This window comes from Rhinolophus hipposideros (assembly GCF_964194185.1).
Source record: "Rhinolophus hipposideros genome assembly, chromosome: 23".
In the NCBI taxonomy this organism is placed as follows: Eukaryota; Metazoa; Chordata; class Mammalia; order Chiroptera; family Rhinolophidae; genus Rhinolophus; species Rhinolophus hipposideros.
This window is the reverse complement of record NC_138069.1, coordinates 28,031,011-28,055,071: the sequence shown is the minus strand read 5'-3', so window position 1 is coordinate 28,055,071 and position 24,061 is coordinate 28,031,011. Positions and strand designations below refer to the sequence as shown.

The 24,061-nt window shown below is 38.5% G+C and overlaps 1 protein-coding gene across 3 annotated transcripts in view; it reads right to left on the bottom strand.

Annotated features, from left to right (window-relative positions):
- Positions 1-1,470: 1,470 nt before the first annotated feature.
- Positions 1,471-24,061, bottom strand: part of SGCD (sarcoglycan delta) — an 822,468-nt gene continuing 799,877 nt past the window's right edge. For all 3 annotated transcript variants that reach the window (XM_081035952.1, XM_081035953.1, XM_081035954.1), the window contains 2 exons: positions 16,047-16,170; positions 1,471-14,678 (listed from right to left, as the gene is read on the bottom strand). In XM_081035952.1, the coding sequence (XP_080892078.1) occupies positions 14,505-14,678; positions 16,047-16,170 (298 nt within the window). In that variant the 3' untranslated portion in view covers positions 1,471-14,504. The remainder of the gene's footprint in view (positions 14,679-16,046; positions 16,171-24,061) is intronic.

Here is a 24,061-nt window from a genome sequence, read left to right as displayed (position 1 = left end):
ATCATAAAGGATCTCCAAGACTGGACTGCATAAATTATTATTGTCACATTTAAAGCAGTTATTCATTTCAAGTTGTGGTAAAAAGAAAAGTTTCCTTTGGTTCCCCTTCAAGTGTCTTGAAAGGGGGAAGGGTTGGGCTCTTCCCACCTGGCTGTTGCTTGAAGCTCGGTAGGGTAGCTAAGTTCCTACAACCTTGGTGCCCAAGTAGAGCTTAGATGTGTGGCTTGTTTGATGTCAGTTCTGTAGTAGAGCTTTGTAACCATCACAGGGACCAAGAGAACATTTTCAAAGAGCTCATCCTTCTGTGAAATGGAAGGAGAGGCCACTTAAATCCTCAGGTGTTCTCTATGTTCAGAGGTCTTTTCAAATTTGACCCATTGCCTGACTTGATAAATGGACTGAAAATTGACAATTAAATAATTTATTTTTGGCTAAGCTTGAAAGTGATTTTTGTTCATTCATTTTACAAAATTAATGGTTATAAAGTAACCATACTTAAGAAAGTTTAGGAAAACAGAAATAAACTGCCATATTCATATTACCTTAACACCGCAACTTAAAATTGTTAGTGGTCCCTTTTCATCTGTAACAATAAATTTTTATATATATATATATATGTGTATATATATATATATACACACACACACACACACACACATACGTATGCATATATATACATACATACGTATGCATATATATATATATATAGCTGCAGTAAGCTTTCATGTAATTTTAGATCTCTGATTTATTTCAAACATGTGACATTGTTCTGTGGTTTGCAAAATCATTTTAATACTTACAATATTCTATTGATTATGCCATAATTTATTTACTTATTGTCCCTATTTGTTGGGGAAAAGGTATATTCCAGATTTTGTTTTCTTTTTTTTTTTTAAAGATTTTATTGGGGAAGGGGAACAGGACTTTATTGGGGAACAGTGTATACTTCCAGGATTTTTTCCAAGTCAAGTTGTTGTCCTTTCAATCTTAGTTGTGGAGAGCACAGCTCAGGTCCAGGTCCACTTGCTATTGCTAGTTGCAGGGGGCACAGCTCACCATCCCTTGTGGGAGTCGAACTGGCAACCTTGTGGTTGAGAGGACGTGCTCCTACTGACTGAGCCATCCGGGAGCTCAGCAGCAGCTCAGCTCAAGGTGCTGTGTTCAACATTAGTTACAGAGGGCGCAGCCCACCATCCCTTGCGGGACTCGAGGAGTTGAACCAGCAACCTTGTGGTTGAGAGCCCACTGGCCCATGTGGGAATCGAACCGGCAGCCTTTGGCGTATGGAGCATGGAGCTCTAACCACCTGAGCCACTGGGCCGGCCCCAGATTTTGTTTTCTTTATGAAAACACTGCACTAAATAATTTTGAGTCTGTAAATTTCCTTCTTTCAGATTATTTGTGGGATCAAAGTCTACGTGTCACTAATTCTGTTTAACAGAAAAAGAACAGATACTAGTTTTTGGAAAAAGTTTATTATACAAATATTATAAACACAAGAATGATGAGAAAAATATACTTACAATACCACCATCCAAGTAAATCATCTTGCTTCATTTTCAGGTTCCCTAGAGTCTTGATTCAAGTGTATACATCATTTTTACATTCTTAACATTGTATTTTGCCAGACTGAAACAAAATCCTCACAATCTTTTTTAAAGACAGCATAATATTCCATAAAGTTGAAATAACTGAGATCTAAATAGCTTTCCCTTTCATCTGGTTAGGTATTGTTATTTTTTCCCATCTTTAAATTCCCATCTTTGCATTGTATATCACTGTTGTTAACAATTTTTCCTATTTAAATATTGTTGCTTGGATGAATTGTGAAAGTGGGATTACTAGGCCAAAGGGTATGAACACTTTTATGACTCTTCGAAAATATTGACCAATTACCTTCTGAAAGTATACACCAATGTCTTCAGCACTGGTGCACAGATGTGTATTTGTCTCACTCCTTTTTGACAGGAAAGGTAGGCAACTTCATATAATGGAGAAAATTATACTTGAAGTTAAAACTCAGCTCTGCCATTTGCTAGTAGAATTACCCTAGGCAAGTTCCTTAATTTCTTTGAACATTATTTATGTAAAATGGGGATGATACCTACCTTATAGGACCTTATTTTCAGGATTAAACATAAAATATAAAACACAGTCTTATTACATGGCCCTCAAAACAGTCACTATTTATTTAGCCAATTTGGTAGGTTCAAAAAAAATCATTGATTTAATTCAGTTTCTTTGTAAAAGTAGGAATATGTTTGATGACATTTATTTGACAGATTAAACCACGTTTTATTTAGGAGATTCTAAATTGCACTTTTTTATATTTCTGAAATCAGATTGCATCTCAAAGGTAAAGTGAACATTTCTTGTGGTAGCATTCCTTTGTTTTCCTTGAAAAGTGGTTATTAATTCTCTGTTACATCTTACATTGTCTTAGAATGGAGAAAAGAATGTACATTTTTGCTGGTGTGAATTATGTGCTTGTTATCTCTTTTGTTCATTTACTTAGTCAGGTCTTGATGATTTTCTTTTTAATTTGCATGTGCTAAAAGAACATACGTTTTCATCATCTATTTACTGTTATTATTTTATTTAAAAAGAAAGTTCTGGAGTGGGGTGTGGTGGGGGAAGCAAGAACTTAAAAGAATTGTATATGCTTCAATGTGCCAGTTTTTCCTCTGTGATTTCTTTTATCATTATTCTTTAGGTCATAGGTTCATTGTTATTTGATTTCCTGTTATTTTATCTTCTCTCTTTCATAGCTCCCCCATACTAGTTGTAATTGACTTTCCCAGATCTCTGTCTACCGCTTTGGACCTCTGAGAGATTCAAGGGCAAGGAGTGTGTTATTTATTTATAAGAGAACACACATTCAGTAGATACCATGTGAACAAATACATTTAACTCTGGTCCACTGGAGGTCATTTAATGTGGGACTCTGAAGACCCCCTTCCCTACCCTCACCAAAAAAATGGCTGATCAATTTTCCTAATAACAATAAAATAATCAGTTTCCTTTCCATTGGTTAGTCATGGCATTCCAGCTATCCTCTTCCCTGGTACCATGTACACCCCATAATTGCTTGTTTTTATCTGTGGCTGTTGGCCTCCTTGGCAAGATTGCCAAGTTGTGAGTTGCTTGAATGCAGAGACAACCATCTTGTTCTTATTCACTGTTTTGGGGTGCTTAAGAATAAATGGTAGATTGAACCCATAAATTGATACAAATTCTTAAATCCACTTGAGTCTGTTTCTGGGTTTTCTGGTCTCTTCAACCATTTCTGTTTAGGTGCCTGCCTCTCTGTTTGGCTCAGGTGATAATATTCTTGAGCCCATGTTCAGTGGGGGCAAGCAGAAGAATGAATACATGCTTCAGTGCCACGTAGGCCATGATAGGGGTACGCCCAGTGTTCCCTGAGAGTACAGAGAAAGGGCTACTTGATCCATTAAGATAGCAAATCGGAGAATCCTTCCTGGAGGGGAGATGTCTGTGTCAAACCTTAGAGGGGAAACCAGGGTAAGCTAGACAAAGAACAAAGGTATTTGCCTGGTAGGGAAATAATACCAAATGCAATTGAGCTGTATGTCTGTTTTTGAAATATTCCTCTCTTTATGATTGCTATTTTGTGCTTTTAAGCAGTTTGTTAGTTTTGTGTCATTTTGGTGCCTTGTTACAGAGAATATACCTTAGCTTTTTTTTTTTTCTGTTTTATTTTGTCTGATAAATTTTAGAATTATTTGCTTCCCAGAAAATTTCTGTTGGGCTTTTGATTGGAATTTTGTAAAATGTGCAAATTAACTTGAGGGAAAACATGAAAATCTTTATCAATTTTAGTCTGTACAAGTGAAGTGGTCTCTTCTTTTTATATTTATCTCTCTGAAAATGTCTTATATTTCCAAGTTTTGGGTTTTGAGTTTTTGTTACTTGAATGCTCAGTATAATGGTTTAATCATGTATAATCAGTAAGATAGGGATTTTATCATTGTCTATTGTTAATCTGAATCTCTCCTAATAGTTTTTATCATAAAGTCTACGTTAAAATATTGATTTTTCCTCTTATTCAAGTTTTATGGGTTAATTTTTATCCGTGTTTTTAAATGAAACTCTTGACTTAGTCTCTTAATAGATTAAAACAGATGTTTAGTGTCATAGTTTCTACCTTTGATTTACCATCTATTATCCTAAACTTTGCTGTTTCAAAATGCTTACTTCCTATTAAAATATACTATAATTTGAAAGATTTCTGTTTTTACGTTTTACAGAACCATTTTAAATTCTAATAAGAGTTATCTTGAAATATCTCTCAGGTATTCTATCATGTTTAGTTAGGCTGATCGGCTGTTTGTCCATTGACAGGTCATGAGGGTCTGCCTTGGGGGCTGTAAATTGACCCTCAACTGCAAGGGTTTGGTGTTATCGCATGTGATTAAAATTTGGTTGTCACAAACTAAAATTAGCCTGTCATTGGACTTAACTGGAGAAGCTAATTCATCCAGGGTGCTGAACTAGTTGTTCTGAAATGCGTTTATTTCTCTGCACTATGAATCTCACCCCCTACCTTGGTATCCTGGCTCTTTTTTCTCAGAAAAAGTAGGGCTGGATTATTAAGCGAGCTATAGAATCTTACATCTTTTTTAAAGGAATCAAGATCAGAGGAAATGTAAAAGTTGCAGATTTATACCTATTTTTCCATTAAAAAAATTTATTTCCATGAAAGAAAAGGAATGGAGCTCTTTTTAGCCTGTTATTTCATCTGCTTTCTAATTTTGTCAACAATGATGTCAGTTAGTTTGATTCATCAGTAACAGACTTTCCCTCTCATGAGTATTTCTCTATTATTTTAGCTACACTTAACACTGGAGCTTTTTTCCCACCAGTGCATCAGCTCTCTTGAATGGTGATTTCTCTGATTTCATTCTCTTTGATTTAGATTTTTAATTTTTTTGGGTAAATTCCCTCTTTCCTCTGTTCCCCCCAAAATAAACCAGGTAATAAAATTACTATATTTTTGGAGATAAATTATATCCTGATTGGGAATAAAATTTTTATTATAGCCTTTGTCCTTGAGGATTCTATAATAATGCTTTGGTGCCATTTGTAGTCAGGAGCTAAATGTGATGAGATGTAGCCTACAATGAAAATACGGTGGTGTGAATTATGTGCTTACGGTCTTCTTTGTTCTGCTGTGCACTGAATATGTAAAACTTGTCATAGAATTTCTAGATGAGGAAATGACTTATCTCCCTGACAACATATTATGAAGGTCAATTTAAGGTCCTTTATAAACTTTAAAATTATGAAGGTCCTTTATAAACTTTAAAAATGAATATAAGCATTCTAAGGTTCCAGGTTGATAGGTAAATCATAATACACTGTAGAATTATAAACAAAATTAGAACAACTTAATAAGGGAATCCAGGAAGAGTGATGAAGGCCACAGAGATAAGATGATATGGGAATGGGATCCTGATGGGTGATATTCCGGGGAAGGGTTGTGTTAGATAGGAGGACATAGGCGGAGGGAATAGCATGTGGAAGGTCAGGAGAGGAGAGATGCTCAAAATGGAGGATTAAATGTGATGCGTTAATCAGCGTGGTTCAGCATGATGCCTTCTATCATAAGTTATTTCACCAATGGATGCATCTAGGGAAGCAGTGGTAGGATATTCTTTGGAAGATGAAAACTGATTCAGGGATGGCACCTAGTTCTAAAGTGGCTCATCCGTAGACTCACCAAGAATGCTAAAGGAGGCCAGCTAAACAGGTTTAACGTACTGGGGACTATACTGGCTTCTTCACTGATTTAGAGAAGATCATTGGGAGAGCAGGAGAGCATGGCTCTTCCTTCACCTGCTCCAACTCCTGGCGACTCCCAATTTCAGGCTATATATTGCCTTGTAGTAAGCTCTCTTTTATAATGCAACCTGTGGGAATTTCTTCCTGGGAGCCCAAATGGCTCAACCAACATGTTAGGCCAGTGATCAAAGAGATGCCGAGGAGAGGTTAACCTGAAAATTTGTTTCTGAGGTAGCATTAAATAGGAGTGACTGGTTTACAAACTGTGAAAGAGGAACTCCCTAAAGAAGTGGACAAGGGTGCCTTCCTTCTTACCAATCATTATTTTTATTAATATATTTTACAAGACTGCAGTTGAAATAATATTAAATACAAATTTTTTTATACAGAAAGTGTAATAAAGTTAAAATAGTTCCTTGTAATTCATAGCATTATTGCAATGCTTACAAAATTTTTGCATAGAGTGTGCAAGGATTGATGTTATTCAAAACAAAACAAAACTAAGCTGTTTCTTACATCACACCCAAACCCAGAGAAAAACAAAACAAAATCAAACCAAAAATAACCCCAAGGTTGAACGTAACTGCTTTATGGGAATGGGGTTCCTTTTCCAAAATCTCCAAGCAAATGGGACTTCTGTGACCTCATCTTTTCTGTTAAAAGCACCAGAATCTGGCTTCCCCAGGAGTACATCTAGCCAGCACAATGATAGATGTGTCCTCTACTCTTTCTTTCTAAAATCTGACCTCCTGAAGTGGTCTGTTGCTGCATCTTTGTGACCTCAGAAAAAGAGAAAGTTACCTGGGGAGGTCGTTAACATGGCAAACTCCATTCCTCCCTCAGCAAAACACTGCATACAAATTAGGTTAATTCAGGTTTACTGACTCTTCTTCTGCTTTGCTAGGCTCTCCCTTCTCTACCAAGGAGCCTGACTTCTGGCTCTGGCAATGTTTGATCCATTAGACTCTTTAAAGGTACCCATTCCTGATTTGCCACTGGGACACAAACACCATTAAAATAAAATCCCTGAATGACTTACCCTAAAACAGGGCCTTTGACATTTTTGAGCTTATGCCTTTACTCAAGTTTAATGAGGTGGTTGAGTCAGCCCTGCAGGACCCTGGCTGGCCCTGGGCAGAGCCTGTTGGGAGCAGAGAGCAGCTCTGTTCACAAGAAGACCCCCTCTATCCCCTGGGATCAGATATGTGCTGTTGGGAACCATAGAAAGGTAGGGCGAGGCCCGTCTCTTTGCTGCTGTGGCCTCTCAACTCTGTGTGGGGGCACGTTGACAGCGGGACCTTAACATGGGCATTCTGCTTGACGACGTGTTCGGATGGTCAGGAACCTGGCTGAGTTAATCCTTCAAAATGGTTTTTGGTCTTTTAATCCTTACAGATCAAGCCCTGATCCCTTTGCTCAGCAGATGAAAGTGCCCCCAAACCACCAAGTTATAAAGGACTTCAGATGCACTCGTCTCCTTTAGTAGTTGGAATGCCACCAACCTCATTACTGCATCTAGGACACCCAGTGTAAAACGAACAGGGTCAAGGTTAAAGGGTGCCACTGTTTAAACAAGAGTTAGCAAATGGGTCCCTTTTCCAGCTCAGATCAATGGCTAGTGACAGCCTGAGTGCTTTGGTGAGAAGTCTACACGTGGGGAGGGGTATGGCTCGTTAGTGATGACTGACAAGGTATGGGGTGTGGAGCGCAAGCCATTATCAGAGCCAGAGTGCCCAGGCTGGGTATTGGATGCTGAATGCGAATTGAGTCCTTGCTAGCTAGTCCTGGCATCTTGTAGGAGAGCAGGGACAATGGCAGAGATTGAGCTCCCTTCCCTTTGATTCTTTCCTTGACTTTTGCTACAAGTATGATAACCAAATGATGTCAAAGAACTCATCTATAATAAGACCTTTGTCTTGTGAAGAATAGGGGAAGGAGATTGATGTGTATAGAAATGCTAACTTGTGTAGCCACACCCTTAGATTACTGAATATTACATTTTTCTCTTAAACATAAGGCTGACAACCCAGGCGTCTTCCAATTTGTAAGGACAAGGAGCCTGCCTTAACAAGAACCACACACGGAGCAAACACATTTTGGGGGGGTTCCAGATTCTATTATTCAGACAGACTTTCTATATTTTCACCCCAGGTATCTATGCTTCTGTACTGGATGCTGTCACGGATGAGGGGATCACAGAAAGAAGGGAGATAAAAGGTTTATAGCTTTATCCATCCCAACTGGTCTAGTCTAAAAACTGGTAGGAGACACTTTTTAACAGCCTGAATAATAGTTTGACCTGTTGGTGACTTTATAACATAGTGGTCTGGAGTAAGATTCACATTCCAGCTCAGCCATTGTCTAGTTGGCAGCTTTGGGCAAGTTTCTTAACTTCTCTAAGCCTCAGTTTCCACAGCTGTTAAGTTGGAACTATAATAAAACCTAACTCAAAGGATTATTTTGAGGATGAAACAGTGAATGCATGTAAAACAGCAGAGTGCCTAACACATAATAAGTACTCAATGAATATTATTTAATAAAAATTGTTATTATGATTGGAGAATAGAATCTAACTCTTGCCATATTGTATAGTATACTTTGGGCCACAAAAGGCCTCTTTGATTTTATGCAAAATTTCTTGGGTGCAATTCTTTTTGGGGAGATGTTTCAGAACTTTGCTCAGATTCTCAAAAGAATCTATGACCCTCAAAATGTTAGAACTCTGTGAATTGGATGGATATGAGGACCAAAGAGACACCAATGTCTTCTTTGTCAGCAAATACTGTTTCCTGTCCTCAGACAATCCTTTCCTATGCTGCTTCAATGTACTTTAAGTGACTAGGTTGGAATTTTGCACTTTATGAAATTTGAGTGATCTCTGATTTCGCCACAATAACCTTAATGCGGAAGGAAGTGTGCTGTGAAGATATTGGAGGAAGAGAGACTACTAGACAAGTCTAGGAGTGCAGAGTGGATTTTTATGACAGATGTCACCTCCTCTCTTCTCCCAAAGAGGGCGGCCTCATATTTGTCTATTTATCTGATCTGAGCTAATTTTCAGCGATGACACAAAATCCCCTCACTTGCTAGTGAGGGTGTCTGTCTGCACACCTAATGAGGCAGTTTTGGAACACGACTCTGGTTTCCTATTGTAATAGGTAGATTTGGACTGTATACAAACTTCTTGTCTAAACAAACTTTGTTCTATTCTAACTGCAAACCTCCTGGAAGGAGGACTGCTCTTACCACTTCCTGGGCTGCAGTTGAGGAGTTAGCATTGCTATTGGGATGTCTGAGACTGTTTTGATGAATTTGAAAGCACTGTTAAAACTGTTATGATGTCACACTTCTTAGGGCATCAAGGGCTCACATATTCTTGCTCTCTTTTCTCAAAGGAAGATGCTAATTTCCCATTCTGTCAGTAACTATGAAAGGAAGGGAGGTAAAAACAAAAGAAAATAGCCTGGGTCACCCCAAATGAGCTATTTTCTGCTATGCTTGTGCTCTAACATATGCAAAATGAGAACCTCCCACAAATAATTATTTTCCCTTTGCCATTCAGATCTGCCTTGAGAAATTTCAAGGACTCCCTTAGGAAGAAAGCTTATAAGAACCATAGAAATCACATTGCTTTTGAAAGTGCTAAAGCGGGTGGTGTGCTGTGCTGGCTGAAGCTGGCAGGCTTCAGACTGCTTTATCTCTTATCAGTGGTTTAGCTTTGTGAATGGGAAATTCAGAGGCAACTGTATAATTTTCAATTCCGATTACCACAAAGAAAGAAATGCATCTGACATCCCAGTGCAGTAGCTTTGACTATTTTAATGGAAATATGTAGGAAATGGGGGAACCTTCTACCAAGGAGAAAGTGATGAAAGACCAAAAGAGAGACATGTTATCTTTGAGATAAGAGGCCTGTTTTCTGAGGTTGTTTCTTTTATTATAACTTTCCCCCCATCTGCTACTGGGGCACCATGCAAATGTATCATTCCAGGAACCGCTTTGTTATCCTTTTTGTGCCTAAGATTTCCTGGTGCAGGGGACAGCTAGGAAACCGGTCTTGTTTACAGCCTACGTAAATGAGATTTTCACATTTTGTAGAGCCTTAGAGTAAGTATCAGGTGCTTCGTGAATCTGTTTATCTTTTTTGTCCCAGCATCATGCTACCTTTTGCCTAAAATAAACAAAAGCAAGATATTCTCATCTAGGCGCTTCAGTGAAGGGTAGTATTGCCACCTGAATTCCCTTTTGGTTGAATCCAGATAAAATGCTGAAGGTCTCCTGAAGTGACATTGGTTAAGGTCTGATAAATGGTGGTTGTTTACAAACAAACAAACAAAAGCGTTTCCCCCTGACACGAATGCTCATACTTACAAAGAATACTGATGCTATTTTAACAATACTGAATATGAGTATAACCCTGGATTAGCAATAGGGACATAGACTGAAGGGACAAATCTCTGGTAGGAACCTGCCTTACCACACAGGCAAACACGGAATTTAAAATAGGTCTTTCTTGTACTCCCGCAGCACCAAAGCACAAAGACCCAGGTCCTTGGAAACAAAATCAAACTGGAATTAATCTGATCCCTCCTAGCAACAGTTTCATGAAAGAACTTTACTATACATTTTTTCATCCCACATGTTTTAAGATGCTTCTTCCTATATTTCTAATTACTTATTGGTCCCACCAATCCTTCAGACCCTTGTGTCGTCATAGGAAAGTAAGTACACTGAAGGTGTAAATAACTGAGGTGATGATGCCAAAAGACATGTTAAGTTAAAAATATTCTCTGGAGGACCATGGAAGGGGCATCTTTTTGGAATGTGGGAATGGGAGGTGGAAGCCTCTGAGTAGAGACTGCAGGAACAGTCTCTTCAGAGAAGGGATTCTAAATTTAAAGCATAGGACCCCTGCTTCACTTCTGGTCACATAAGATGCTGAACGGAGGAACCACCTATCCATTAAAAGTCCTAAGAAAAAACTCTTGGAGAAAATCACAGCTTTCCTGTTTCCTTAAGCCTTCCTCTAATTCCCAAGATCCCGAGAGCCTGCACTTTCAGACAAGTGGATCACTTTTTATTAATGCAGCGTAAGACTATTTTTCTACAGCCAGATACTTATATTCCAAGCACACAAGGAAATGCAGGCTTACTCCATGCTATCGTGAAGTCTGCTTTCTTTGCTGCTGTGTCCAACACATACCATAAATGGCCTCTATGTCAGGGGTCAGCAAACTTTTTCTGTAAGGGCCAATTGGTAAGTATTTTATGCTTTGTGGGCCATGAGGGTCTCTGGCACAGCTATGCAACCCTGCCGTTCCAGGACACGAGCCATGGACAACATGTACATGATTGGCTGTGTTACAATAAAACTTTATTTACTGAAACAGGGGATGAGCCAGATTGGGTCTTGGGATCTGTTTGCTGACCCCTGTTCTAGAACCAAACCTCAAGCCATCTTTGGTCTATGGTTGCTGGATAGACAATGAAAATGATCTGGAGGAAAACTGATGTAAAGGAAGTTAAAACCAATTCAAGTTTATAAAATCTATTCTTTGGGTAACATAATTAAGAAGACTCATACTAAGTTTCCATCTAGATAGGGGACACCATAAGGGCTTTTGAAATCCTCCATCACATTCTAGTAGTTTCCCAAGACTGAACCTTTATGACTTATTGAGGAGATGTCAAATAGAACTAAGTGCTAAACCTATTTGGATATCAATTTTGAATTTGCCAAACTCTTCTGAAAAATACTGATATACGAGAACTTCTAGAATATTCAAGATTCATTTGATCTCTGCTTGTTATGCCACCTGCTGCTTAATATACCAAAAGGTGTGATTACCTAGATTATATTATATATGAAGATTTGGAAGAAGCTCATTTTTAAAAATCAAAAGTTATCAATTTTAATGTAAAAAGATATATATACTTTTTTCCAGAATTCAGGTAAAACTTTCTCTCATGACCATGGAGAAATATTCTAGTTGAAAGAAATTGGGGAAAAAAATGTACATGGAAAGACTCAGAATGCATTTTACCAAATTATAAAATCTAAACTGAAATACATAACTTAATCCATGCCAAATTTCCTACTCGTTCTGGTATATTGTGATCACTTAGCAGAAATGAAAATCAGGATATCATATCATATCTGTCCCCCATAGGTGCTCGATTTCTACTCTTGAATGCTTTTATTGTTTTTACTCTATTTGTGATCTGATTACCTTTAGGATAAAATTTTGCAAGTGGGATCACATCACTAATTTTTATTGGTTTAAAATTCCCAAGGTGCAGATCTCAGACTTTCATGTAATGATTAGAACAAAATTAGAGGAAAGCGTTTCAGGGAACCTTTCGTTTTCTTATCCATAGATTGTGTACTTAAGATGGAAAAATGAAAAGATGGTCTGTCTGCTTAAAAAAATAGTCTTAAGGTATTTGGCCACAAAGGATCTCACAGCTACTACTGTTTATCTTAATGATACTGGGTAAGTGCTCCCAATAGCCAAGGGTGACCTTTCCTGGCAAAATCCTGTGTGTGGTAACTACAGAATTCTGGCAGCATGATCCTACAGGATATCAATAACACTGACCCACAGCAACTTGGTGGCTTTGTGTAGTTTTCTTTTTTAGACCTCAGTGCTGTAAACTAAGCAATCTTACGATTTTTGTCCTTGAACAACCCAATTCTTCTAGCTGGGATACTGAGCAAGAGTGGAGGGAGCCTGGGGTCTGGAAGCCAGCAGGGCAATGGGCAGGCGAGAACCAAGCCTCCTCCCCCTACTTCTAAGTGATGAAGCAACACACAGCTTGCTTTTACATCCCGGGTGCACAAACCTCAGCCTGCTGCGTGAGTGTCAGCACAAAGGCTATCAAACCTCTTATTTGTCTCCTATGACAAATCTTCCCCTGCTTGTGAAGAAACAATTAGAACCTTACTGAGGAAAAAAAAAAAAGTGCCGTTAAGGCCTACAAATACTGTTTCTTTAGGAGTGTGGGGCCATTCCTTGCAAAACGGCATCCAGGACTGTTGAAGCCAGTTAGGTCTCCATTCTGGGCTCCTCAGAGTCCCCATCTGTCAGTCACCTGGTTGGTCTCCCTTCTTTTAAGATGCCCAGTCATTACTAAAACATGCCCCTCCAATCACCCAAAATAAACTACAGGTAACAAGATAAATAGGATGTGCTTCTCCTTGCTGAGTGCATTGACTTAAGGCATAGGCACATTTCCCCCTCTTTGAACAGAGATGGTGTAATCCCCTGTCCCAGCACAAGAGCTGGCCAGGGTGACCCTGGAGCATGACGATGGAGGTGGCGTGATGAGAGGTAGCTGATGGCGGGAATTACAGAGCTGCATTCACGTGCGGGGGAGTGGGTGCTGCTGGGCCCCAGGGGACACAGTGATTCTGATAAAGACACTTGACAGAGCTCACATTACATTTCAGTGATCATTGCTAGGGGTGTGTCATTCTTGGAGAAAACATAATGATGGATTTAGGACTATGACTACCCCAACACTGAAAAAAATCTATCAGCAGATTGAAACCAGTGAGTGGGTTCATGCCTTTAAAAGTAAAAGGCATGTCTCTAAACGACCTACTAATCCCGAGAAATGTATAATCATAATTAGACTATTCTAGGCTATTCTTAATTAGACTTCCATTTCCAAATGGCTCCTCTTGGGATTCTGCTCTTGTGAATTTTGATGGACCCAATCATTTTTTTTTCTTTCTTTTCTTTTTTTCTTTTTATTATTCCTTTGACCTGATCATTTTTGGTTGGAGTCGGCTGAGTAAGTCAACAGTGAGGCCTTAACAGATATTGAGCCGTTTTTCCCCCCTTTAACCATAGACATATCACCCATGTATTCCCTGCCTGTAAGGCCATTGAGTAGCTTCCAGCTGACTGAGGAGCAGCTGTTATCCTATTTTGTGCTGATTTACAACTCCTGTTTTGACTGGGGGACAATATGTGAGTTTGAAAAAAGGAAGACAGCAGGAGTTGGGTGAACTGTTTTCAAACTTTGCTAAAATTCATCCTCCTCATTCATCCAACCACACAAACCACCAAAACATTTGACTGCAAAGGTAGAGCAGCCCTTTTGATTTTCTATGGCTGACGCCTATGGCGTTGCCCCGTACCTAACTTGGAGAGGGAGAAGCTGGCCTGCCTTACTAAAGCTACAGAAGGAAACCAAATGTCCGTTGTTAATTCAAGGGCCTCAGCGCTTGGGCATGACTTGGAGATTCCCGCCATCACTGCCCTGTAATGACACTAACGGAGAAGATAACACTGTTACCCACACATGTGGATGAATATTTGGGAAGTGTCCAATACACTGTGTGATTTTGAAGGGTTTGGGGAATTCTGGGCCTGAATTAGTGTTTTGATTTTATCATGTGTGTGGTGGTGGGGGGAATGGAAATGACGGTGGGTATCACAGGGTCACCCATGGTTCCTTTTGTACTGAAACCTCATTTTATACAGAGGATATATATATTTATTTATATATATTTATATATATTTATATCCACCCACACACGCAAACACACTCACGCGTGCACACTCCCACGTACACACACACACACACAGGTCTTTGATAGGCTTTCTGTGTTCTAGTAAAAATAGTTGGCAGCCAGTGTCTAAAGCCAGAAAAAAGGCCTGCTGTTGCCAACGATGTCCATTATGGATAGTCTCTCAAAGGCAGACACTCGTGTTTATCTGACAAGTGGAACCAGTTCCTGCCTGGGACAGGAATAACCTCCCGTTGGCGCAGACGCAGACTTCGAAGACCTTCTGCCTCGTTCCTGTTGGCGAGTAGGATCCGTGAGGCAGTTTAGGTAGTTTGATTTTCGCAGCATCTAACTTAATCTAAAGAGTAAATAGGAAGGAAAGAGTTAGAGGCTGTCATTTATCCTCTTGACATTCCAAAGCAGCAGACGAAGGTTCAATTCCACTCAAATCGAACGAACGAGCACCTACTATGTGTTCAGTCTTGTAGGCACGGGGAATTCAGAGATGAGTAGGACAGATAATGTCTCTACCCTCACAGACGCTTATGTTCTAGCGAGACAATGGTATACTGGCAATGCTATCTATGTTAGCATTTTGCAAAAGTGTATCATGTAGCACGTAAATAGAGTCCCAGGGTGAAATCAATTTGGATTAACAATTTTCTTTACTATGCGGTTCCTCGGACCCTAAACATGCCTGTGTGCATGCTAAGTCTTCAAAAATAAGCAGCAGTTTTTGGACTTAAGTGACTGATACGAAATAACTGATTTCTCCGTAGTCTGGAAGCTGAGACTTATAAACTGGGTATGTGATGTAGTCACTATTTCTAGATGTGTGTGGTTTGGAGTTTGGCTGTTTGAAGAGACAGTTTTGATAACTGAATGCTCTATCTGATTAACTCTTTTAAAACAAACGTTGCAAATGCCAAACCAGTCAAAAGGCAGGATTGGTGTACAGAGGCAGCTGGAGACTGATCACCTCTAAGTAGATACGAAAGGTGAAACAGTTTTCCTTTAAAAATAAAAACACAGTTTTCCTCTCTCTAAAATTCTTAAATAGAAAACTTTGCTTATGAACACAATAAGGCATTTTAAAAAGTTTGCAGTGGAATCCTATTTTCTTCGGGGCTTACATTGCCTGCAAAAACACAAGCAGCTCTTCTGTTCATCAGAGTGGGATTGTATTGGGGTAATAGAATCAATATTTGCTATCTGTCATCCTCTTGATGCCTAGTCTTATCCTGTTGAAGTTTTGGCTCATTCTGATTTGGGATGGCTGTTGAATCTGACTTTCCACAATGAAAGTAGAAAAATACAACATAAACTGTAAAAATGACTACAAGTAAATGAAGCTCATCTTTCGCCAGATGTGTGTGATATGCAGCTTAATTATGCCAGCTACCTAAATCTTATTCTAAGGTGACAAAAGACAGAATTTGGAAATAGCATTCATTTTTATACCCACATGCATAATTCTGTACTTGCAATACATGCGATCATCTCAGCAGCATACAGATGATAAGTCGTAACTTTTATGGATTGCGGGTTTGGCTGATTATTGTGTTGTACAACATATTTGTTCCAGAAATGAAACCTTTGGATTGGCATCTTTTGTTGTTAAGTGTAGGAGCAATTTCAGTGGCAAAGGGAAGAACAGAGCAGTTTTGGGAAAGGTTGGCTGGTTGGAGCTGTGTCTCTCTGGACTCATGTCCTTCTCACCCCCTACCTCTCCGTCTTTGGACTCCAGTCTCAGCTCTGTTCTGCAGGTGGCTTCCAAATTGCCGGCTTCTGCATTTATTTCTACTCCTTTTGGGGCCTCCATCACCAGAGACCGGGTTGGGGACTCCAACCTGAAATATACATAAGACTAAGATGAAAGACCCACTTCAGTATTTAGTTATTTATTTTTTTGTTTGAAAATTTAAGAGGAAATTTGACGCTCAGAGCATTGAAATGACATTTCAGTATTTAATCAGGAGATTTTTCTAGCTTTGCTTTACACACCAGGTCAAGTTGATGATGGAGAACATATCCGGGCTTTCTCTTCATTGCATATCATAAAGGTTGTACGAAAGGAGTTGGAGGAACCTGGCTTCATTTTATCTTATACCAGTCAATTATTGCTCTACTGGTCTAATGAACCAAATTCTCACATAAAATCCATGTAGTTTTAGAGTAAGGCAATCCCAGGTCTAAACTGAGTTTCCTGAAACTGGTAGGTTTCCTCTACTTTGTCCTACTTTCTGTGTCTTCCAAGGGGATAGAGTTAGACATGCCTGGACTCAAGCCATGGGCTGCCATGATATGACCTTCGGCAAGTCTTTCTTCCCTCCTCTCTTCTTTGCTTTCCTTTCCAAAATTTCTCAAAGCCTCAGTTTCCTCTTCTATAAAATGCTTCAGAGGGTGCCTGGCACATTAGAAATGCGTAATGTGTATTAACTATTACAATTAACTGCTGTTACTATTATAACTGTTCTAGCAAATCATGAAGAAATTTTGGGCCTTATTCAAATAGGCTGCTGTCAAAAGAAGATTGGGAACAGATCAGTGGTTGCTGGGTGTTAGAGATGGGAAGCGATTTGACTGCAAAGGGACAGCGTGAGGAGATGTTTTTCGGTGATCGAACTGAACTGTTCTGTATCTTGGCTGCAGTGGTGTTACATGTCTCTGTGTTTGTGAACATTCACATAACTATTCCCCCAGAAGAGTGAATTTTATTGTATATAAGTTAAAAAACTAAATGAAGAGGAGACTCAGCCACAGAGGCTGAGTCTAACACTCAGGCTAATACTCCTTAGGAAGATTTTTGCCTAACTCATTTAAGGTGAAAAATATTACCCATCTCCTGAATAGTCCAGGTTTTAACATTATTGCCAAACAGAAATGAATGACGATCCTCTTCTCTGTCACAGAGAAAATGTCCCAACTTAAGACGCAAGGACCTCTGCGTGTTTTCAAACTGCTCTGATTCAGACCAATTTCCTGTGTTTTTTTCCTGTGTTCCTAACTTTCAGACACAACACTTTAAGAAGAAACATCACTCTCTGCCAAATGCCAACTCCTTGTTCTGCTTCCACCCTTCCCTCTGGGACAGGCACACCCTCTTGGGCTTTACTAAGCGGCAGGAAAAACCAGCTGACCAGTGGGACACCACCACTGAGATCTCAAGCCATGTTCCACCAGTGCCACGAGAGGGCTCTTCCACATGCCCCGGTCTGGGTTCCTGAGCTTTGTTTCCAGGCAGCAGCTTTCTCCACTGAGTTTTGTATTTCCCCTACAGTGACTCAACCCCAGTCATAAAGAGAAACCCCAGGTCTATAGAGCTCATGAAAGGATTGGCTTGAGCTTCGCTCTAACTCATTCTTTTCTTTGGGACCTCTTCCTTCTCCTCCTCACAAAACCTTCCCCAAGTTGGTGCTGATGCAGGTGCGGTTCCAGCTAGCATTATAGTTTATTTCATTTCCATGTGGTTTTTGTCACTACAACGTCAACTGTGGTTTATTTCATTTGCATGTGGTTTTTCTCACTTGTTCTCAGTACAAGGAGGGGGTCTTGTTACCAGAGCAACAGGAAGTAACATCTGTACAGGGCCTAAATCCAGCTCAGTTGAGCTCCTCCCTGCACTCTTGACCCCTTTTCAGTTTTGAAATATGAAGATGGCTTCCTGTCATTTTCTTTGTTTATCTCCTGTGAGGTCCAGCGGACATAACAGTTTAATCCTACCTTTTCTAACTCTTCTGTTTTCACTAACATGGATACCTTTCCCCTTATAGCTATGTTTCCTTTCTGATAATATTACCTGCTCGACTCCAGCTTTGGTCACAGTCTTCTCAGTGGCACTGCTGTCGCCCACTTTCGCCAGCTGAGAGTCCTCATGCCACATTCTCTCTTTCCCTGTCTCACTTCTTGCCTTCCTCACTGTTAACTCACAATGTCTCAATACTCAGCATACTAATTCCTCCAACCTGGACTGTTTTGACTTGCCTGACAAGTTTTGTTTCTAATTCTTCCTTTGGTCCAGTGTACGTCACACACAAATCTGTCTTTCTGGAGTCAGTTTTGACTATGTCGCTTCTTTTATCAAAACCTTAAGTTCCCTACAAATGATCTGAACTCCTGAGCTTATTCCGCCATTTAGGACTTGGTGTGACCTATTCTGTTAGTCTTATTTCTTGCCACAAACACCAGCTATGTTTTACTGAGCGCGGACTAGGGGATGAGCCCTGTGCAAAGTGCTCTGTGTGTGTTATCTCATTTAATCCTCACAGAAATCCTATGAATCTGCTGTTCCTTTGGTCCCAATTATACTAATAAGGAGACTCAGTGACTTGCTCAGTGTATGTCTAGTAAAAGGGCACTGCTCAGATTGGAATTCAAGTTGAGTGGATACTACACCCAGTATGTTGTCCACTGTACCATGTCCCTTCCAGAAGAGCGGGACTTCTTTCCTGTCCGACATCTTTTCATGCCGCTCTCTGTAATTAAGTGCCGCCTCTTTCTTCATGGAATTAGCCTTTGTATTTCCCAAACCAGCCTCTGTACATAAGGGTAAGACCGTGGTACTATATAAGGCTCAGCAATGTATACTTGCCAGCATACTGCATTTCTCATAACTTATGTAAACAGTTGACATCGGTGATAACAAATTCAGGATACGGTGGATGTGTTCCTATTTGGTATGCGGCATTCAAAGTGAATGACTCATACAAAAAGCTAGTTGGGGGAAAGAAAGAGCTTGACACAGAAAAAAATGTGTGGAGCTTGGAGAACGTCATCAGATGGAGCGCTGGCATTGCAGAAAGGCGTTAGAATTCACTTTACTCGTGCTCACGCTCCTATGGGCTCTGAGATCAGCAGGAGGGCTCCAAGCCTGAGGGGACTCAGAAATGACTGCTACCTCCCCCCTCGCCCCCTTAGCTTTGGAAGTACCAGGGTGCTGAGCAAGGGAGCTCCTTGGTCACTGTCTCCTATTGGGAAAGGCTACAATAAGGTAGAAACGGTAATTTCCTAGAAGCAGAGACAAACAGGTAACTGGCTGCTTCATAGCCCATCTTAACGTCCTTTGCACTTAGGCAGACTTAGGAGTTGGTTCACCTGCTTGTCTTCCCATTGTGGACGAAGCTCCCGCAGGACCCCAGACACAGCCCTCTGGAAGCCACGTCAGTGAATTTCTGACCACAGATTACCAATCACAACACAACACTTAGATGGCACCGAGCAAGGAAACATGGAAGGAGGCTTCCTCCTGGTGGCGGGCCTTGAAAGGTGCTGCTGGATCTCGGAAAGGAACACACTTCCATTAGGAGAAAGTGCAGGACTTCTCTGGGAGGACTGAAGACTCAGGACGGAAGAATGGCAAGGAAGGGAGGGCCATGTCCTTAAGCACAGTGGTTATGGAATGTATCAGGATCCCCTGGAGAGCTTCTTAAAACATTTGCTGGGCTCCAGCCCCAGAGTTTGATATCGGAGGTCTAGGGTGCTGCCTGTGAAGCTGAAGCTGCCGGTTTGGGGACCACACATTGAGAAGCATCACTCTAAAGCAAAGGTGATAATCTCAGGGGCACACAAAGGCTGGACAGGTGATGTGAATGAATGACCTCTACGAAAGCTGGAAGGGATACGACAGTCTCTGGGCAAGTGATGTGGGCAGTCATGAGGGCAGCTGCTGCCCTACTCTGACCAATTGCTGCCAGGGCTTCTGATTTAATAATTTAACTTTATTTTTAATCATTAAAGTTTTGTAACTGATGCAAAAGAAGATTTTTTAAAAATTTATTGGGGTGACAATTGTTAGTAGAATTACATAGATTTCAGGTGTACAATTCTGTATTACATCATCTATAAATCCCATTGTGTGTTCACCACCCAGAGTCAGTTCTCCTTCCATCATCATATATTTAACAACAGAAGATTTTTAAAACTATAACTATGGTATAAAGAATGACAGTGCAAAGGACCTTGTACACTCACCATCCTTTTTAAGAAAAAAGAATTTTTTTTTTACCTTTGTAATACCCTCAGTTCCTCTTCCTAATCCCACCCATTTCCTTCTCTCAAGGATAACTACTATTTCGAATTTTGTGTTTACTCTTTTCTTGCTTTTCTTAATAATATGACTGCATTTGCCTCCTTGATATGTTGTTTACTGTCACGTTTTTGAACTTTGTGCACAGAATAATTCCACTTACATATTCTTTAGTGACTTACCCTACCTTTTTTTTTTCTTTTGCCTCAGCATTATATTCCTGAGCATCTGTGTATTTGATTTCCCTGGTGTTATCTTACATCATGATTTATTTGTCCATCCTTCTGTTGGACATTTGGGTTGGTTCCAGGTGTTTGTTTCTACAAACAGTGCATGTATGCACGTTCTTCTACATGGATCCTGGTGTACATTTGTAAATTCTTTTTAGGACACATATGTGAGGAGTGAAGTGCTAGCTTCTAGGATATGCATATCCACAGCCTTATTAGATACTTTCCCATGAGTAGTGTATAGAGTTCTGGTTATTCTGCTTTCTTCCTAGCATTTGATATTTAGTATGAAATAAGTGTGAAGTGGGATGCTATTGTCTTTTAAATTTGCCTTCCTCGAGTTAGTAATAGAGTGAAGCATCTTTTGCTTTGTTTGTAAGCCATTTGAGATTCTTCTTCAGTGAAGTGTCTTTTGTCTGTTTTGTTTTCGTTGTTGTTATTTTGTGTGTGAATTATAGTACTACTTAATATATTCTGAAAAATAATTATTTAGCAGTTCTATGCATTGCCAATTTCTTTTCTGACTCTGTGGTTTGTCTTTTCACTCTATGCTTAGCATCTTTGAATAAATGAAGTTGTACATTTTAATGTCCACAAATTATGATCTTTTCCTCTAGGTTTTGTGCTTTCTGTGTCTTATTTGAGCAACCCTTCCCTACACTGAGGTCATAAAGTTCTTCTATACTGTTTTCAAAATTTTATGTTTTGCGTTTTCATTATGTCTCTAATTCACCAGATACTGCTTTTTGTGTATGGTCCGAAGTTGGGGTCAGAAGAGACAGAACAATGAGCTCGACATATATTGAAAAGCCCATATTTAGCTCTGTCACAAATGATATTATCATACACCTCTGGGTCTTTTGGGGGGCTTTCTAGTCTGTTTCATTATTCTATTTGTCTATCCCTGTGACAATAATTATTTTATCTGAATTATTAACGTTGTAAAATTCTTTGTACTTCATAAGGCAAGTCCTCTTACCTTGTTCTTCAAGAATGTCCTAATTATTCTTGGTCTTCCACATACATTTCAGAATGAACTTAAGTTTTACATGGAAGCCCTTTTGGAATTTTGATTGGATCTGTTTTTGTTCCATGAACATTGCATCTGTCTCTATTTAGTTATGTTTTCTTGGGTGTACTTCAGTAAAGTTGAACAATTTTCTCTATGTGCATTCAACATATTTTTTGTAGCTATTGAAAATGGTATTTTTATAAAAAACTATTTCTCTTATCCCTATTTCTTTTTCCTATTGTACTGATGTCCATTAAAAAAATTTTTTTTTGTATATTGATCTTTTAGGTAAATTATCTTATTTTCATAATTTGTGCACAGGTTTTCTTTAAGTTTTCTTTTTAGAGACTTTAAATTTATGACAATTTTATTTCTCTCTATTTCTTATAACTTATATTTATTTTTTCTTTCTATACTATATTTGGACTGTCCAATACTGTGTTGACTAAAAGTAAGGAATCCTGACTTTAAAGGGAAAACTTTCAACAATTTAACATCAAGTATGACTTTTTTGTTCTAAGCTTTTTCCCCCCAAATACTTTTTATTAAGATAAGAGAGCTACCTTATATTCTTATTTTGCTAAAAGATGGTATCATTCATTAGTATGAACTTCATCAAGTATTATTTTATTTTTCATATATTGGGATAATGTATTTATCCTTAATGATGTGGTGAATTATATGTAATAATAATCTACTCCTGTGATTTTTTTTGGCATTAACCCAACATTTTCGTTATGTACAATCTTTTCTATATATTTCTGAAACTATTTGTTAATTTTTTAAAGGATTTTGCACCTATGTTCATAAGTGAGTTTATTCTGTAATTTCTCTTTCTTATAATATCTTTGTCAGGTTCTATTACTTTTCTATATTCTGGAAGTTTGTATGAAAGATTAGAATTATTTGTTCCTTATATGTTTAAACTCATTGATAAGTCCTCTGGGCATAGAAAAAAAACACATCTTATTTCCATTTTTTAAAAACAATTATACAGCTTTTGTGTTTCTTCTCAGGTTGGTTTTGGTGAGTTATCTTTAATGTTGGTATCTTTCCATTTCATATAAAGGTTTAAATTTGTTGGCAAACTTTTAATAATACCTTCATTTTAAAAATGTTCCCTGCTTTTGTAGTTAGTGTCTTTCATTCCAAATATTTTTATTCATATACTCTTTTTTCCATTGGAGCAGTACCACTAATTACTAGTGTTTCTCAAAGAACTAATTTTTGCTTTTGTCATTCCTACCTGTTTTATGTATATTTCTAGTTCTTGAATTCCTTCTTGTCTTTTTGTTTTAAATTAGGAAAATTCTACAGTTGTTCCAAGTTCTACAATGTGTTCCTTTCTTGGTTAATTTTTGCTTTTCCCAATTTTTAATATGTCAGATATTTAATTGTTCTGTTCAAATATGTATACATATACATATATATGTATATATATGTTTATTTGTTTAACCTATCAGTTACTAAAAGAGGTATGTTATTAAATGAATACCAGCTTATAGTTATCTTACCTTCCTTTTCTATGTATCATAATCCTACTTATTTCTGGTAAGGTTTTTGCCTTAAAATCCATTTTGCCTCTTAGTATAGTTCTCACTCTGTTACTGTCAGTATTTTCCTTGGAGACATATTTCCATATTTTTAAATATCTCCCATTCTTTATGGTTATGTTTTAGATGTGTCTCATATGTAAATGGATTATTTTTTATTTCAGATGACTTTTTATCGAGGTAAAATTTACAAACAGTGAAATGCATAGATATTTTTATTTTACTGACAAATACACATTGAATATATTTAAGGTATACAATGTATTGTTTTGATATATGTATACATTGTGAAATAATTCCTCAATTAAGCAAATTAACTTATCCATTGCCTCACATATTTACATTTTATCCCCTGTTAAAAAACACTAAGATCTACTCTCTTGGCAAATTTCAAGTATATAGTACATATTATTAACTGTAGTCACCATGCTGTATATATAAATAAGACCTCCAGAACTCATTTATTTTATATCTGAAATTTGTAGCCTTTATCTGGTCTTCTGTTAGTAGATATTTGGTGGTTTCCAGTTTGGGGCTATTTTGTACAAAGTACTATGAATATTCTTATACAAGTCTTTTTGAGGACAAAGTTTTTATTGCTCTTAAATAAGTAGCTTTCTGACCTACAGAAACTGTGAGATAAGTCTGTTGTTTTAAGCTGCTAAGTTTTAGGGTAATATATGACATAACAATAGATTCATACAAGAAGTTGCCAAACTGTTTTCCAAGATAGATGCACAATTTTACAGTCCTACCACCCATATGCACGTAATTGAAGCTATTGTAGTGGCTATAAAATAGTACTTTATTATGGCTTTCATTTCCCTGATGACTAACGATACTGAGCAGATTTTCATGTACTTATTGGTTAGTCAAAGGTATTCCTTTGGAAGAGATCTGTTTAAATCTTATGCCCAACTT